The sequence below is a fragment of the Molossus molossus genome, unplaced genomic scaffold, assembly GCF_014108415.1.
Source record: "Molossus molossus isolate mMolMol1 unplaced genomic scaffold, mMolMol1.p scaffold_m16_p_16, whole genome shotgun sequence".
Lineage (NCBI taxonomy): Eukaryota > Metazoa > Chordata > Mammalia > Chiroptera > Molossidae > Molossus > Molossus molossus.
The window spans coordinates 63,518,886-63,537,250 of record NW_023425351.1 but is presented as its reverse complement, the minus strand read 5'-3'; the positions used below and the strand labels follow the sequence as shown (position 1 = coordinate 63,537,250).

The 18,365-nt window shown below is 37.5% G+C and overlaps 1 protein-coding gene across 5 annotated transcripts in view; it reads left to right on the top strand.

Annotated features, from left to right (window-relative positions):
- Window positions 1-17,935, top strand: part of TATDN1 (TatD DNase domain containing 1) — a 32,879-nt gene extending 14,944 nt beyond the window's left edge. For 3 of the 5 annotated variants that reach the window (XM_036263751.1, XM_036263754.1, XM_036263753.1), the window contains 7 exons: window positions 54-96; window positions 4,654-4,739; window positions 4,823-4,863; window positions 7,626-7,702; window positions 13,119-13,189; window positions 14,194-14,320; window positions 17,747-17,935. In XM_036263751.1, the coding sequence (XP_036119644.1) occupies window positions 54-96; window positions 4,654-4,739; window positions 4,823-4,863; window positions 7,626-7,702; window positions 13,119-13,189; window positions 14,194-14,320; window positions 17,747-17,843 (542 nt within the window). In that variant the 3' untranslated portion in view covers window positions 17,844-17,935. The remainder of the gene's footprint in view (window positions 1-53; window positions 97-4,653; window positions 4,740-4,822; window positions 4,864-7,625; window positions 7,703-13,118; window positions 13,190-14,193; window positions 14,321-17,746) is intronic. The other 2 variants (XM_036263756.1, XM_036263752.1) reach the window with 2 other exon arrangements.
- The last annotated feature ends 430 nt before the right edge of the window (window positions 17,936-18,365 follow it).

Here is an 18,365-nt window from a genome sequence, read left to right as displayed (position 1 = left end):
CTTTGTTCTGTACAAGTCATAAGTAATTAATGATTCTTTTTTGTCTTTTGAAGATTTTGACCGACTACAATTTTGTCCCAAAGATACTCAGCTCAAGTAAGGAAATTTGTTGACTTTAGAAACTGTTGTAAAATCTTCGAGTGGTTTTTAAAAAAAATAGCTTTTATCATTCTCAATATGTAGCTGGATTAAGTATCAAGGTTTTTTTTTTTTTATTGAAACAAATTCCATGCATACTCATTGCTAAAGGATGAAAGGATAGTTCCGATTGATTAACCATCTAATTTGATTTTAATAATAGAAATAAGGGATGAATTTTATATAATAGAGACTTTGTTTTGCTTTTGATTGGCTTAATAAATGCATTTGTACATGAACCATTCCAGTGAAATGAATCAAATTAATTTGTGGAGGCTATGATTTAGAGGAAAGGATATCAAAAAGAGATAGGATCAATCACCAAAGCCAGAAAAACTTAATTTACTCTTGCTGGGCATTGGATAGTGTCACTTTGGAACAGGAGAATCCTTTCAGAAGAGCCATGTTGAGTGGTGGCTTCTTAGAAAACAACAAAGCTTACAAGCCTTGGGAACTTCCTACTGCTATTGCCTATGGCTTTTACTTGGAGCTCCTGTCATACTGGTGGGTGATATTATAGGCTGAAAAGAAAAATTAGGTCATCGGCTTAATTGAAGACATGTGCATTTTGTTGAATTTCAAAAACAATGTCTTAATTATCAAGATGATCAAATAGAATGAGCTTCTGAAGGAGGTTAATTTTGTTATTCAACCATTCAGCAAATATTTATAGAGTAGTATGTACCAGGGAACTCAGTAGTAAAAAATATGAATAGGGTATAATATCTGTCCTAGGGCCATTTAAGAATAAATAACCCTCCATCTACTTAGTTGCTTATACATGAACAAGGAGTCTGGATCAAATTCTTTCTTACGGTCCCATCTAGCTCTATCATAATGTTTAATAATTAGTCATTTTGTTATATAATCATGATAAGCCAGTGACTTGGCTTGAAGGGATCTCTCATCCCTGCCACAAACAGCCCCACAGGTCCAGCCCCTTTGAAAATGCCTGTAATGAGAAGCAGATTGACTAGCGAGTGTGTCATTCGGTGAACTTCAAGGACATAGGATGGGTTCAAGTAATGTTCTTTGAAGTCTTTCTTCCAGTCCTCTCATCTTTATAACCCTGTCAGAGCTGGTTAGTTAGTGACATATTTGCTGTGTTTTTCAAGGATGTTCATGTGATTCCTGGCAGGATTACCAAATCCCTCTTGAGATAATCCTTATTATCTCTCTTGAATATCATGTTGGTCAGCTCACTTAATCTTAAAAGTTCACATATTCCCATTTAAACCGAAAAAACAGTTGTCTGTAATACTTTCTTAGGTTAAGCCCAAAGATCATAATTCCTCCACTTTAATGTCTGTTTTCAACCAAGATGAGCCTCTTGAGGCAATCAAGGGCAGTGGCGGAGTTACCACGATTTCTTGCCGATGTGATTTTTCATCCATGTTAGTTAAAACTGATTCCAGAATTGAATTGAACATAAATAACTTTAAACTTGATTTTATGTAGTAAGTGAAAACATTTAGTAGTATCAGTTCTGTTTTAGTACTCTGAGGGTACTTCATCATCATAAGATCAGAACTTAAAACTATGTATAGCAGGCTGTCGTTTATGCTTTCACACCCATGCCAATTGTCCAGATGTTAATCTGTAGTAGGGTTTGAACTCCATTCAGTAAATGGTTACCAAGTGCCTCCAGTATGATAAAAGGAGGATCAGACTTGAAAACTATTTAGCACTACTGTGAATCGCAGGTGCTCTTTGAAGGAAAGAAATATTGATTCTGATGTTCTTTAGACGCTCTGACAGGGTAAGCAGGACACCCGAGCGGGATGTATGCTAAGTGTAATCAGACAAGTTTCATTTTCTTACTTGAGTAGCTATTTTATTGGGACTGCTTATGTATGTCAGAGGAGCCCACGACTTCAGCTACTCCACTTTTTGTACTGAAAGAACTCAACATTTTGTAGCTTTTATTCCATGTTTAATTTAAAGTAACAATAGCACTAAAATGCCTAGCGGAAGACTACTCCAGACATGTAAGGAGATTTTTAGTTTTTATGTAAAATAGCCCTTCAGTGGTTAAACTTCTCACGTCTTTGGTGCTTCTGACCCTAAGAGCACTACTAGACAAAACCACGACCACATGGAAACATTTTTTTAGAAACAAAACTTTTCTTTTATATGACATATGCTATGGTGAGTGAAAATAATTTAAGAACTGCTTGGTTTTTTCCCCTTAATAAAAGGGAATCCACTGTGTTGAAGGCTCTTGGTATTATATGATTTTTAAGCATTTTTTTTATTAATCCTCGGACCTGAGGATATTTTTCTATTGAATTTTGTTGTTGTTAGAGTGAAGGCGGGTGGGGAGAGAGAGAGAGAAACATCAGTGTGAGAGAGACATTGATAGATTAGTTGCTTCCTGCACAACCCTGACCAGGGCCAAGGAGTGAACTTGCAACCCAGGTATGTGCCCTTGACTGGGAATCGAACTCATGACCCTTTTGGTCCTTGGGCTGACACTCTAACCCCTGAGCCAAACGGGCCAGGTCTTTAAGCATTTTTTTCTTTTTAATCCTCCCGAGGATATTTTTCTATTTATCTTCAGATAGAGTAGGAAGGGGAGAGAGAGAGAAACATCCATGTGAGAGGTGAGAGGGACACATTGACTGGTTGCCTCCTGCACAACCCCGACCAGGGCTGGGGACGAACCACAACTGGGATGCATGCCCTTGGCTGGAATCAAATCCGCGACTCGTTGGTCCTCGGGCTGAAGCTCTACCGCTGAGCCAAACTGGCCAGGGCTCTAAGTATCCTTTAATAAATTAGAATAAAATCTGATGTGATCATGGACATTGAATGGACTTGTTTGGAAAGTTACATTTTATTTATGAATTTTTTAAAAGAGGACATAAATAATTAACATAGGTTGGAAAATTGCTTTTGCCTGCTCTGTAATAGGAAGGCTAATTTCCAAGCTGACCGTTAGATTCTGTAAATCTCTAGCTTGGTCATGTGGCTTAGCACATAGAATTGTGCTGAAAAAATACTTTTAGTTTAGAGGGGAGAACACAGGACGTGGAGAGTACTGCCTGCTGTGTGTAGCCAGGAGCCAAATATGTAATCAGGTTCACATAATGACTGGAGCACACCTCATTGCTGACACTTGAATTACTTTAGAGGTTATGGAAATAGTGACTAGTAGTAATGATTTAAATCTTTTTTCCCCCTCAAGTTTTCACTTGTATTTCCTACACTGAAATTTCAGCACTTAAATATTTTCGCTTATTCTAACCCAGCAGAATTTGAAAATGTGGTTTAAAAACCTAAACATTGGGTAATAAAGACATAGACCACCAATTTTAGGAAGACTATGTCTTTAAAAAGTATATGTCTGTTTTTAATTTTGAAATTTAGCATTTTCAAGGATACAGAAAGGTACTGCAGGAAAATATTGCCAAAGAGATCTAAGTTAAACACTGAGAAATTATTCCCCAAGATATAGGGGCCTAGAAGAGATAAAAACTCTTTGGAAAGAATAAGACACCTATTACCTATTGTCTGTAATGCCTGGTTTCACTTAGAACTACATAACCATTAAGGAGAGAGGGAGCACTGTGCTAAAATGAAAAATCAAAACAAAAAAAAAACAGGACCCCCGACCCCATTATATCCTCTGGATGTTATCATTATACTGTGGGACCAGGAAAAGGCTTCTTTGAAATGCCACAACTTTTGGTTGGTTGGCTGGGACTTGGTTCCAAGTTTGCCACATTGTATGTTGTGATCTTGGACAAGGTCCTGCCCATCTCTGACACCAGCTCTGTGCTAGGGTCATTTTGAGGATCAGATGAGATAATGGTACGTGGCACTTGACAAACCTCTTTATAAAAGTACTCTAAAATATTCAGGGTCACTGTTTTATCCTGTAATTTTCATTTTTCTGAAAAATAGAATATTTCTGTTTTTGTGCTCTTTAACATGTCCTTGTATTTGGTTTTAAGGCAATCCATTTTGTTCAGAAGCAGTAATTTCTTATACAGCAGCACATAGAAAACACTGAGTGTAAATAAAGGTTTGCTTGGCTTCCCGCTGGAGTAAGGGGACCCCTGCTGATGGTGCTCAGCCAGCGCTCAGAGCAAGGGGCCAGCCATGTATTTTCCACCACTAGACACATTCTGCAGGGGAGGGATCCCACAGGTTATAGGGCAGTGTCTGCTTCATTTGCTGAGATTTGGTTTGAAAGCTAGTTAAAAGTAATTATTTGGGGGAACATTCCCCATACCTCTAAACTTAAACTCTGTAGCTGTTTACTTCTAGCAATAGTGAAGTGCTGCCTAATTCACCCTGTAGTTATAATCATTTCTGAAAATAATTTTGTAATCCCAGAAAATGAAGTATGCCTTTCCAGAAGATGTATTTGCCTGATGTATTTTAAATGTCTGAACTTACTATTCTGCCCTATAATTTCTAGGGAAATTCCTTTAACCAAGAAAGATCATTTGACAATTATTTTTCTCATGCTAAAATAAAAATTGTAATAAAATCTTTTGCATTATGCAGGTATTTTGAAAAACAGTTTGAACTGTCAGAACAGACCAAATTACCAATGTTTCTTCACTGTCGAAACTCGCATGCTGAATTTTTGGGTGAGTTAAAGCTAAAATATTTAGAATTTAAGTTTTGCAGAAATACAGTTACTTGCTAAAAGTTCTCTGTTTTTACTTGACAGACATAATGAAAAGAAACAGAGATCGGTGCATAGGTGGAGTAGTAAGTATGAGTTGTTTTTCTGTTTGTTTTTGTTTTATTTTTTAGAGAGGGAGGAAGAAATGGGAGAGAGAGAGAGAGAGAGAGAGAGAAACATTGTTGTGAGAGAGCTATATCGATTGGTTGCCCCACACATGCTCCCTGACCTGGGATCAAACCCATGACCTTCTAGTGCATGGAATGATCCTCTAACCAACTGAGCCACACCAGCTAGGGCAAGAGTTGTTTTTTGTGTTTTTTTTTTATCCTCACCCGAGGACATTTTTTTTCTGCATTTATCTTCAGAGAGAGTGGGAGGGAGAGGGGGGGAAGAAAGAGAGAGAGAAACATATGTGAGAGATCCACATCAACTGGTTGCCACCCGCACGACCCCAACTGGGGTTCGGGACAAACTGCAACTGATGTACGTGCCCTTAGCGGGCACTTAACCCAGGACTCTCTGGACCACAGGCCAATGCTCTAACCGCTGAGCAAAACTGGTCAAGGCAAGAGTTGTTTTTAATAGATGCTGCACAAAAGCTTCTTGGTTATTAAGGTTGGCCTCTAAAGTAATTCAAATGTCAGAAATAGAATTATTAAGATACTTCTCTCATTATTTGAAGGACATGAAAATGTAGTTCTTTTTTTCAAAGTACAAGAATGAGTATAGAATTTTGTTCACAAGAAAACCCCAGAATGTACTCATTTTAACAGTGGGTGATATTTTTTCAGCCACTCTTAAATGTGAGCAAAATAAAACTAATTTTAATAAAACTTAAAAATAATTTAACATTCATTTCAGGTTTGCCTTCCTAAATTCTTGTCAACTGTATTCATTGACTGTTATCACTCGGGCTTAGAGACTCATTCTCCTTTTATAATTTGCTTCTATTCTAAACACTTCTCCTGTTTGGTTATTGATCATTAATCTTGAGACATTTCTCATAAATATTATCTGCCCACCATTTGATATGAGTGTCCGTATCAGTGATTTTTATTCTCTTTTGGGTCATAAACTCCTTTGAAAATCTGCCTCAGAAAAATGCTCAGATATGTAAGTTTTCATACATAATTTCAGGAGACAGAGTCACTGGTCTCCAGCACAAAACCTGTTATCTAGGCGCGCACACACACACACACACACACACACACACACACTGTGCCAGTTAAGGAAAGAGGAAATAGCACTGTGCACTAATTGCATACCCACATTGTATTGCTTTGACAGTTTCATATTTATTCTCTAAGTTTTCAGCCTCATATTTCATGGGTACTGGTGATATGCATGCTTTTTGCATTGCTGTAGTATTAAATATTGCTGTGTACATTGTATCTGTAGATTACTGAACCTGTAATTTATCCTTTAGGAACAGTACTTGGAAATTGAGAGAGAGGCTTTCATTAATGCTCTTGGTATTACTGGTGACTTAAAACCTGCAGGCTCTACTTCTCTGCCCATTTACTTTATTTCTAAATAAGAATCTACTTTATAATAGTTAAAAAATTAAGAGCAACAACAAATGGAAGGAAGGGAGGGAGAGAGAACATTGATGTGAGTGAGAGAAGCACATCAGTTGGTTGCCTCCTTTACTCACCTGTTGAACCGGCAACCCAGGTATGTGCCTTTGACTGGGAATTGAACCTGAGACCCTTAAGTTCATGGAGCCACGCTCTAACCACTGACCCACACCATGGCCAGAGCTCCAACTTAAATTTTTGACTTTTATTTAAAAAAAGAGATTTTCAAATAAAGAGTTAAGGAGTCACACTTAAAACTAGGAAATTAAGCCCTGGTCGGTTTGGCTCAGCAGTTAGAGCATCGGCCTGCGGTCCAGAGAGACCTGGGTTCGATTCCCGCTAAGGGCATGTACCTTGGTTGTAGTTTGTCCCCGGTCCTGGTTGGGTTGTGCGGGTGGCAGCCACTCGATGTGTTCCTTTCACGTTGATGTTTCTTTCTCCCTCCCATTCTATCTGAACAAATAAAATGGAAAAATGTCCTCGGGTGAGGATAAAAAAAAAAAACTGTGAGGATAAAAATAAACCCTTTTGGGCATCTGTATAATAGTTTATTTGTTCAGAAACACGCCATCTTTAGTGTATTCAGACTCAGTTCAGTATTAACTTGGTGTCACTGGTTAGGTGCGTTTAAAACAGTATTATTATTGTTATTGGTTTTGACTACATAAATACATACAAACTATGAAAACTGCCTTACCCCCTGTATCTCTGAAGGAGAAAACACCATCTCAATTTTTTTTTTTTGCCTACTGAGCTGATATTATTGAATATAACAATTTACATTGTTTTAGCAACATTCTTACACAACCTCTTTATAAATGTCTTAAAACTTGCCTCTTAAAAGTCATTTCTAGTAAAGAGTGTCCTCCAACCAAAAAATTGAACATGTAAAAATATTTTTTTAATAGTTGTATAGCATTTTTCATTTTTTTTCATGCTTTTGCCTCAGAATGTGGCTGCCTGGTCCAGTCCTTCCTGGAGATGTATGCTATAATATATACATGCTGGTGGAGAGAGAGCCACACGGCCACAGAAATAGAAATTTTGGGCAGCTAATTCCTTCTTGTCTCATGTTTTTGGAGATGATCACAGGTTATAATGGTGAAAATTGATTTGAAAATAACTGTAGAAGCCGCCACATTTTAAATCTTGTGGTCCAAAAACTCTAATGCACCTATATTTTTGCTTAGAAAAATCTTAATTTTGTTTAGAATTTTAAAGGGAGAGTCATTCATTATAATAAGATAATTATGTCTGTATGTCTTTAGGTGCATTCATTTGATGGTACCAAGGAAACAGCAGCTGCTTTGATTGACTTGGATCTCTATATAGGATTTAATGGTTGGTAGGTTCTTGTTTTGTTTTTTAAACATTTATATTACATTTGTATTTTGCATTAACCTTGGCCTGAGAATTTCAGTAATTATGTAGGAAATTAAACCTGTACTATTATAAGTTAAAGCTCGAACATTAAAAACTATCCTGTGTACCAATAATGGAAAATAATTTTATGTTGAGCTTGGCAGCTAGCTTTCTCTAACAATGCAGTTTATTTTCAGGTTATTTTGTCCCTTTAAAACGTATCTGTTCATAGATGAGTGTGTGTGTGTGTGTGTGAGAGAGAGATGTCTGATGAGGGAAAGGTCATACTATGACATAAATGACATAATCATCTATATCTCTGTAGGCCAAGTAACTGGGGCTTAGAGAAGCTAAGAAACAGATATAAAGTAACTTGAAAGTGTGAGGACCTGTGTCCTCTGGCTCCTTACTTGGTGACCTTTCTGCTGTTACACCGAACTAAAACCTCATTATACCCAATACAGGCTCATTTTCTTCCAAATTTGGTGAGCCTCCACCAATGTCTTTTTACAGGATGTCAATGTAACTCATTAAATAAACTGCAAAATAGTATAAGATTGCTTTCCTTCATTAGTCTTTTATTTCCTTAAAATTATTTTTCTGATATATATTTTTTAATCCTCACCTGAGGATATTTTTCTCTTTATCTTCAGACAGAGTAGGAGGGAGAGAAAGGGGGAGAAAGAGAGAAAGAAACATTGACGTGAGAGGGACAAATCGACTGGTTGCCTCCCGCACGATCCCTACCAGGGCCAGGGACAAACCACAACCGAGGTACCTGCCCTTGGCTGGAATTGAACCTGCAACTCATTGGTCTGCAGGCTGATGCTCTACCACTGAGCCAAACCAGCCAGGGCTCTGATATTTTTTACTAAAATCTTAGGAAGTAGGATCATGAAATTACCTGTTTGCTATAGAGTTCATACTTAATTAAATGTCCTAGGTGTGTCTTATTATTTTAAGTTATTTGATTAATTTGTAAGTTAATATGCAAAGGAATACATGCATGGAATAAAAAGTCCAGTAGTACTAAGAGGCTTTAAACAGTCTCTCCAGCATGTCCTCTACCTAGTCAACTTTTCCAGAGGCAACCACATTACTCTTTACCACCTTCTAAATAATATGCATTGCTGTTCTTCATTCTCTTTATCTGTTCTCAGGAAGGTATATGAACATTTAAGTGCATATCCCATATTGTTCCCCCACCTGCATTATCCTCTATAGTCTCTCAATGTAGTTACTTCTGAATTTTTGGTTATATGCCTTTTCAATGTTTTCATTATGTCTGTGTATTTTTGACTGCTGAACCATGTGGTGTACCACTTTCTGATTCTCCTGGAGTAACTTTCCTCACGCTTTTGTTTACTTGGCTTTCTTAAAAACTTTAAGCCTTCTCACACTTTCCACCATCTCTGTAAAGTGCCTTTATCTGTTTTTCCACATGAGGAAACCTGCCGAGATAATCTGATAATTCCGTTCCTACCAGACCCTTCCATCTTTCTGCTTGTTTGGTCTAGTGTCTCTTCTTCACGGAACTGTATTAGATCCCATGTATTTGTGTTGTTTTGATTGAACACACGTTTGAAGATGAATGTATTTCTACTCTACCCTCTTGAAAGTTTGCCTAGATGGTGGATTTTTAAAAAACCAAACATTTCTGTCTGATAATTTTTTCTGTAGCATCTTTACATCTCTGAAGAATTACAGTTTTGTTTTCTTTCCTAACCCGAGGACATTTTTCCATTTTTTTTTCAGATAGAGTGGGAGGGAGAGAGAGGAAGAGAGAGAAAGAGGGAGAAACATCGATGTGAAAGGGACACATCGAGTGGCTGCCACCCGCACGACCCAACCAGGGCCAGGGACAAACTGCAACCGAGGTACGCGCCCTTAGCGGGAACCGAACCCGGGTCTCTCCAGACCACAGGCCGACGCTCTAACCACTGAATGAAACTGGCCAGGGCGAATTACAGGTTTTTTTTAAGTTTTTTTCTATTTGCTAAAAATGCTTTTAGTTCCTTTTTCCTCTTTTGCTGATTTGGTCTCTGTCACAGTGGAGGCTTTCTTCAGATGTCAGGCGGTTCTTCCCTGTGTATTGTAAAAGTTAAAAGAAAAGAAAGCTGATTGGAAACTCAGTGGTGAGATAGCCCATCAGCTGGCAGGCCGGTCAGGTGGCCAGCTGACATTCTCAGCAGGGGTTCCTAAATGTCAGCTTATCGAGATCTTCCTCCAGGTTGGTTCAGTTTCTCCAGAGAGGAGCTTCTGATCCCTGCTGGGCAGGCGGGCTGGAGAGAGGATCGTCACTGCGCAGTGCCAGTCTCAGTTGCGGTTCCGAGCCTCACTTCTCCACTCTTCCTCTGCTTGCTCTCCGGTCCAGTCTGATTTAGATTTCCAGACCGCACACTCCCTCCCTCTCCTGCCTCCTCTCCCTTCCTCTCTTCTCCCTCCTTCCCCCTGGGTGCACCAATTCATGGGACGGTAATCTGGGAGTCCCATCTCCTCTTTACCCTGACTTTTCAAACAACCCCCTTTTCAGTTCCCTGCATGACCCCAGCCTTGACCTGGTTCTTCCAGTTCTTAGAACTTTCTTGGGTGAATTGGTTTACTTGTCTTCATTCTCTCTGCAGGCTCATAGCACTTAAGTCGCTTAGCAAGTAAACCTAGTTATTTATCACTTCTCCATCCACTTTCTACTCTGTGTATTTTTTTTTTTTTTTTATCCTCACCCGAGGACATATTTCCATTTTTTGTTCAGGTAGAATGGGAGGGGGAGAGAGAGAGAAACATCGATATGAAAGGGACACATCGAGTGGCTGCCACCCGCACAACTGACCAGGGTCGGGACAAACTGCAACCGAGGTACGTGCCCTTAGCGGGAACCGAACCCGGGTCTCTCAGGACCGCAGGCCGACGCTCTAACCGCTGAACCAAACTGGCCAGGGCTACTCTGTGTATTTTTATTAGGGGTTAGAAATGTCTCCACATTTCATCAAGAAATGCTGTTTCTTTTTTTCCTTGTTATTTTGGGATGGATTTCAAGAGATGGGGGTAGAAGCCCTTTATTCTACCCATTTGAACTATAAGTCTGTCTCAGATGTTTCTAAATTATCTTGAGTTTATAAAGATTTAGCTTTTTTTCTTCCCTACATTAACAGGGAATTAATGGATTAGTCCTTTAATCAAAGTCAGTGTTGCTATTCTTACTTGAATTTTAATTTATTGTAGTCCTTTTCAGAGAAACATCGATCTGAGAGAAAAACACTGATCGGTTGCCTTTAGGGGCTCTAACGGGAAACTGAATCCAACTCCTTTTGGTATAGGGGACAATGCTCCAACCAACTGAGCCACACAGGCCAGGGCTAATTTATTGTAGGCTTAAGATATGAGTCTCTGCAGTATGGTATTTTATACTGTCTATGACAAAGTCTTTGGTTTCTATGATTAAATTATAACCCCCCCCCCACACACACATACACACTCATCCCCCCAAAATGGCAAGTTTTTAAACTGGACTACAGAATCAAGTTGTTCTTCCTTAAATGGGAAACCTTATTAAAGATACTGGCTTCGATTAAAAATATTTCCTCTGGTAGTATTTATTTCTGTAATTATGCCAATTTTTACAAGCATGGACTACATGTTGGAAAAGACTTAAGTCAATCAGACATGATTTCATGAGATCAAAATATGCAAATTGTTGATTTGGTGAAAAGTTTTGCATTTAGTATCCAAACAGGGGCGGGGGCGGGGGGGGGGTCAGAAAAATTAGTTTTCCTTTTACCTTTTAAGTTCTTTGCCTGAGCTGTATAATCAAATTAACATGAGATGATTAACAGGAGAAAAGGTTCAGACTTATTATGTAGGTATGTATGGAAGTTCCATAAGAATGAGGCCAGAGGATCCATGAGGCAGTTGAGGCTCATATTGCCATCTTGAGCTAAGGAGAAGGGCTAGGAGGTTGTAATTTGGGACTTCAAAAGGGAGGAAGGCAATTCACATGGAGATAAAAAGCAAATGTTTGGTAAACAAAAGTTCGATGGGCCATCTTTAACAGTGGGACACTGAGAGGACTTTGATCAACTGGGCCTTGTAGGTTTGCTCTGAACTATTGTTATTTATAATGGTAGCTCCCTCACTGGAGCAGATCCTCTATTTAAATTCTTAGGCAGTTAGGGGGAAGGTCAAAGGTTTTTCCTAAAAATAACCAGCCTAAAATAATATTCCAAGAGGCATATTTTGGAGTGGTTAACTCTGCTTCCCCTCAATACCGAGCATATTAATATCTTTTAGAAAATATTTATATGACCAAGTATTAAGATGGCTGAAACTAAGAATTTTGTTTTTTTCTATAGAACACTCATTAAAAGACTGGTACTTAAGACAAACAAGACATTCACTCCCATCCCTTCTAAAGTCCTCCTAAAATAAAATTATAGATATTCAAACAGGAAAACCCGGTAAAAACAAACAAGGTGAATTTTGCTAATGGAGAAATGTTCTGTAGATTTCTGGAAAACAGGTGAAACTGGAAGGAAAGCTTAAACTATTAGAGTACTCTAAATTATGTAAATTACTCAGAGAAGTGAATTCTTTAAAAAGTTGATTTTACTTAGACTCATAGAAAGTTGCTGCATATCTCCCCCACCTCCCACCCCCAACACACAGAGGGTCTGGTTAGAAATAGATCTTAATCTGGACTCAGTAAGGCTAGTGACAAGAAAATTCTGAGATGTGCTAAATTAAATTACAGCAGGCCAGATGGTGCAAGGAAGGTAGGAAGGGGTTAATCAGTTAACTGCAAGGGCCAGCTAACAAGACTGCGCACATTCCTTTATGTGTGGAATCTTGGATTAACTGCCTGGTGGCTATTTCCATGATTATCTAAAAGGAGACTAGCCAGGCGCCTTACAACCCCAGGAGCTCTGCTTGAATTTTCCAATCTGTTGCCCACAGCCAGTTCCAGAAACGGACACTTCTTCCTGGCAGGCTCTGAGCTTATTCCAGAGCTGGCCTGCTTCACCTCCTCCCTGCCTTATCTATAGACCCTGTAAATTCTTTCCAAACAATTTATAACCCCCACCCCCACCCCGCCCCCAACTTGATGTATAAAAACGCTAAACAACTCCAGTATGGCTGACAACTTGCCTTTTCCTTCTGGCATTGTTGCTGGTGGTTTAGACTTCATACCCCTGGACCTGGTCTTTTTGTTGCTGACCACTGGCTTAATAGCCCTTTTTTGTTTAACAATGGGAATGTGCAAATATAATGTTATGCTACCTCTGTACCAACCAAAGTTTTGGGATTTGGAGTTACTTTTGTGATGTTTTAGACAAACTTATAGTATGAAAAAGTTATTCATTAAATGTGCCTTTTAATTTTATACATTAATATCTTTTTTTAAGCTCACTGAAAACGGAGGCTAATTTGGAAGTTTTGAAGTCAATACCTAGTGAAAAATTAATGATTGAGACTGGTAAGTATGTTTTTAGAATTTTTCATATTAACCCATGCCAAAAAAAGAGCTAAAGAAAATTGAACAAATATTTTAAAACAGCACACTCAACCTCAAGTTATACTTTTTAGATAACATTTGGGGGTTTGTTATCAATAGATGGAAAAATATTAATTCAAGTAATTTAAGTTTGACAAAACCTAATCACCTAAAAGGAGATGTCAGTAACTAAGGTGGTGGTTATGAATATCTTATTAAACAAGGAGTCTTAACTAAGCATTTTACCTCAGGGTGTTTCAAAAACAATTAAGAACTTTTTTTACATGATGACTTTGTAATGACTTAATTCTATAATGCTTTTTAAATAAAGTGCAGAAATTTAAATCAAATTGGTTTAGTCTAAGAATTTTTGATGATCTTGTTGCCTCTTAAAATAAAACAAGGTTAGAAGCTAACATTTTTACCTTTACCCTGGAACTCAAGGGTCTCCTTAAACACATACGTAGACTTTTTTGGTAAAGTCAAGGCTGAGCCATTTTGAAGAAATCAGGTTTATTTCCTTGGGGAGTAATGAAAACGAAATGAGCTCATTAAAAGCACAATGCTTTTATAATGTGTAAGCTATTATAATTCTTAATTAAGGAAATAGGTTAGTGACTAACCCCAGTGTTCAAAGCCACTGTTTTATATTCAGTTGAGGCAATATGTAAGTTCATTTAACCTAAATGTTTTCATGTTACAGTTGTGTTTCTGTTAGCTTTAGGTCTATTTTTTAAAGCATATCATACACCAGCAATGATGTGGGGGTGGGGAGGGGGTAAAAATGAGCCTTATAAAAACATTTAAGAATTTGTACAGTTCAAGATTTGTCTTTTTTCTTAGAATTGTTTTCTGTTGCTTTTTGCCATGTTTGAAAGCTGAATCACAACATATTTTAGAGATTATATATTAGTTTGGTAATGTTCATTTAAAAAAATAATTCAAAAAATTAAACTTCTGAAGAGACTTCTATTTGCTAACTCTAGATGCACCTTGGTGTGGAGTCAAAAGTACACATGCTGGTTCAAAATATATAAAAACGTCATTTCCTACCAAAAAGAAATGGGAAAATGGGCACTGTTTGAAAGACAGAAATGAACCCTGCCATATAATGTAAGTATTTTGTTTTCATAGTCTTAAAAAAACATTAAAATTAACCACCAAATGCCACTTAATAAAATGAACTCGCCCTGGCCAGTTTTCTCAGTGGTTAGAGCGTCGGCCTGCAGTCCGGAGAGATCCGGGTTCGGTTCCCGCTAAGGGCATGTACCTTGGTTGCAGTTTGTCCCCGGCCCTGGTTGGTCGTGCTGGTGGCAGCCACTCGATGTGTCCCTTTCACGTTGATGTTTCTCTCTCTCCTTCCCACTCTATCTGTACAAAAAATAGAAAACTGTCCTCGGGTGAGGATTAAAAAAAAAATGAACTCAAGGGACATAATTAAAGTTGGGTGAAATCTAAATGAAGTTCAGATCAAACATCACCATTTTAATGCAGTGATTTGAAGGAATTTGTACCTGAATTGCTCTATTTCAGTTTCCTTTCTGCCCCAAGTGGTTCTATTGCTTCAGTGGGAACTCCATGGATTGTGGTCATTTGTCATTTGTAGGACGGGGAAGATCTTAATGCTTCCGTACATAGAGGCGCCCTACCTGGTTCAAGTTCTGTTCTCACGCAGCTTCCCCGCTGACAGTGATAGAGATGTAATCTTAGTAGACAGACCTTTTCATGGTATCTGCACTTTAAATATTATTTGACAACCTGAATAAGCTGTCAACCTAAATAACACATAGGAAAGGATTTCCTTTTTCTAACCAAAAAAAAGGGGTAGAACTTTATAGATTTTTATTTCCTTAAAAAATTAATTCAGAATCTTCTTTTATTATAATGTACAGCACATGTGCCTATGTGAAAAGAGGGGTTCTGTTACTCATCTAACTGTAACTTACAGAAGTCTATCATTTTAATGGGGACATCATCTAATTTTTGTTTGTACAAGCACATATATTAAATCTGGACTATAACAATCTAGCATGGTTTACCATTTTATGCAACTGGACATATTTTTAACACATTCATAAAAATTAACATTGACTTGTTACTTTTAAACTGTAATAATTCCTTCCCTATGCACCATCTATTTTTTTCTTCTTTCCAGTAGTTTTTAACAGGGAAGAGTATAAAGTAAGCCAGATCTAAATTCAGCAGGCAGAAAAGTGAATTATTCTGTAAAACATATTGGAAAGACTTTTTTCCTTTATTAAACATGCTGATGTTGGCAAAGACTTTAAAACTTAATGTTTTGAAATGCATGGGTGAGAAATATATAAAAATTCTGCTTAGTGAGGAATCACATGTAATTTTTATGAAATGTACATACTTGCAAATTCCGTCAGAATACAGTATTTCTGAATAATTCTTTGGAGATTTAATAGGACACTAGAGACAAGAAATTAGTATTTTTCCAGCAGCCAGCTGAGAGAGAACATAGTTGCCAACAGTGTGTCCAAGTCCATTTTCTATACTGCCTTAAGTATAACTGTTGACTTTAGTTGACATTTTTAAGACAAAATTTTAAGGTTTTTTCTAAATGCAGAAAGTTAAGAACTAAAAATGCTTGGTTACCAACAACAATCATGAATACCAGTTCTGAGTAGGTAGAGTTTGGGAAAATCAACATTTGCAAACTGAAAAGTTTAAACATTTCAAAAACATATATGCCGTAGTCTAATTACTAATTAGCAAGTTAAAATCCCTACTTACAAAGTCATTTTAAACAAACTCCATCTATTAACAGTTCTATGTTTTAATTATTTGTATAGAGATCTCCCTTCTAAATAAACTCCTTGAAACACATTTTGGAGCTCTTGCCATATGTCATTTTACTGAGGCTACACAGAAGAATCTAGACAGTCCCTGCCCTCATCCATCCACCAGTGAGTAGGTACACTGTGCCAGGCACTTTGGATAAAACATTAAATGAGTCAGACAGGATCCCTTTCCTCTGGAACAAGCAAGCACATAAAACGTTTAATTCCAGATGGCAGTGCTGTCACAGAGGTATGAATATGTGACTGGGACCACAGGACATGGCAACTGCCTGCCTTGAGGGGAAATAAGAGAACTAAGGTGACATTTCATCTGTGTACTAACTGGGAGTCATGCCAGACCAAGACAAACACGCTGAGCAAAGGCAGCCTGTAGGAGGGCTTGGTTGTGCCAGGGGAACAGTGAGTTGACTGTAGCAGAAAGTAGGATGCACGGGTAAGCGATAAGTCTGGGAAGGCAGAGTGGGGTCAGATTGTAAGGACTCTTATATGCCAACCTTAGTAGTTTAGATTTTATCGGGACCCAAAGGATTTTAAGCAGGAAAATGGCAGCTTTTTTTTTTTTTTTAACTATAACTGGTATTATTGTGGAGAAGGGACTGGAAGGGAGAGGCGTATCAGGAATCCTATTGATTTTGTACAGTATTATGCATGTAAGTTCTGATTGCAAGTAGTTAATAGAGAGGAAAACTGCAGTTTATAAAGAAAATTGGATCATTAGTGTCAATGTAAATGTTAACCAATTTGCTACTGGCATATTTTGACTGTCGGATAACAAAGTTTTGGTATAGTCAGTTCATTTAGTATATAGATTCGGCAAGCCTTTTGTGCTACTTTTACAGAATAAAAAAGTTCCAGTTAATTTCTAATCTCCATCCCTTGTACCTTTCGGTGTTTTATATTTTAGAAACTGGTAAAGGGAACAAAAAGCTTAAAACAAAAAGACTATTTAAATGTTTAATTTGACTTTAGAACTTTTCTAATTCATGTGAAAAATATTCTATATATAAGAATGCTAGGAAACATTACTGATAATTATCATTATTCTAGGTAGGGAAACTGAAAAATTAACACTTGGGCTACTTTGTTGCAGGGGGGAAAGTACAGGAAAAGAAAGCCCATGCGTGCCCCCTGCCCCCATTGTTCCAAATAAATAACTTCTAATTTCCTTTGCTGTCATTGTGCTAGTGATCATGTCACAATTTCTTTTTATCCTTTAGTACTAGTTCTCTAAGCAGTGGCTTTCAAACTTTGACAGCTATCCTCACAATATAACCTACATTGACTCATTACACATATACATACATAAATAAAACCAAAAAATAAATGAAATAGTACTTCCCTACATGCACTTTACTTTTCCTTTTCTTTCAATTTTTTAAAAGCTCATCATGACTCAGTAATGACCCACGGTTTAAAAGGACTCATTATCACTGAGTTAATTCCCTAATTGTGGCACACATAATATAGGCTGGTTTTAGAATTTATTTTAAACTGGTTTTGGGCTCTGATAGTCAAGACTACCCCAGAAATCTGTCTCTAATTACTCTACTCTAAATATCCTCGCAGTTAAACTTTCTGATAGTGCCGAAAACTTTAATACCCACTTAATCTCATTAAAGGTGCTAGTATCCTTTACGTAGAAAAAGACAAATACCTTTAAAATGGAATATGTATTTGGAAATTTAAACCATCTATTTTTGTCTTGTTTTAGTCAAATACTGGAGATAATGTCAGCAGTAAGAGATGAGGATCCACTGGAATTAGCCAATACGCTATATAACAATACCATTAAAGTATTTTTTTCCTGACATGGTATGTATTTCCCATTATGTATGTAAAATTTCATGGTAAAACTTAATGGAAGTCTCAATAAAGGAGTTCTCTGGAAGTTGTCTAAAGAGGTATTATCCATCACTGCAGACCGTCCTCCTCATTCTTATCCATGGAGTCAGGTTTTTAAATGTCATTTAATATCTTAGCTTAAAGAATGAAAACCACCAAGTATTTCATTTTATCTCTTCAAAAGTCTGAAAGGACAATTTTATGTCAATGCTGCAAACACAGAATGGCTAACAAATATACTGATTTTTACATCAAAATGAAACACATTCTGGTTCATACCATATATAAGTTGATACATAGCTGTTATCTATTTCTCACTTCAATCTCCAAATCTTGACTTTCGAGCTCAGCCCAACTACAGTGCTACTCTCAAATTTCAAAAAGTCTCAATCACTTCTGGCAGCCTACTTTTCCCTTAAGTATACAAAATATTCTACATATATCCTTTGTCCTCTGGTCTACATTATTTTATTTCCTTGATTTAATGT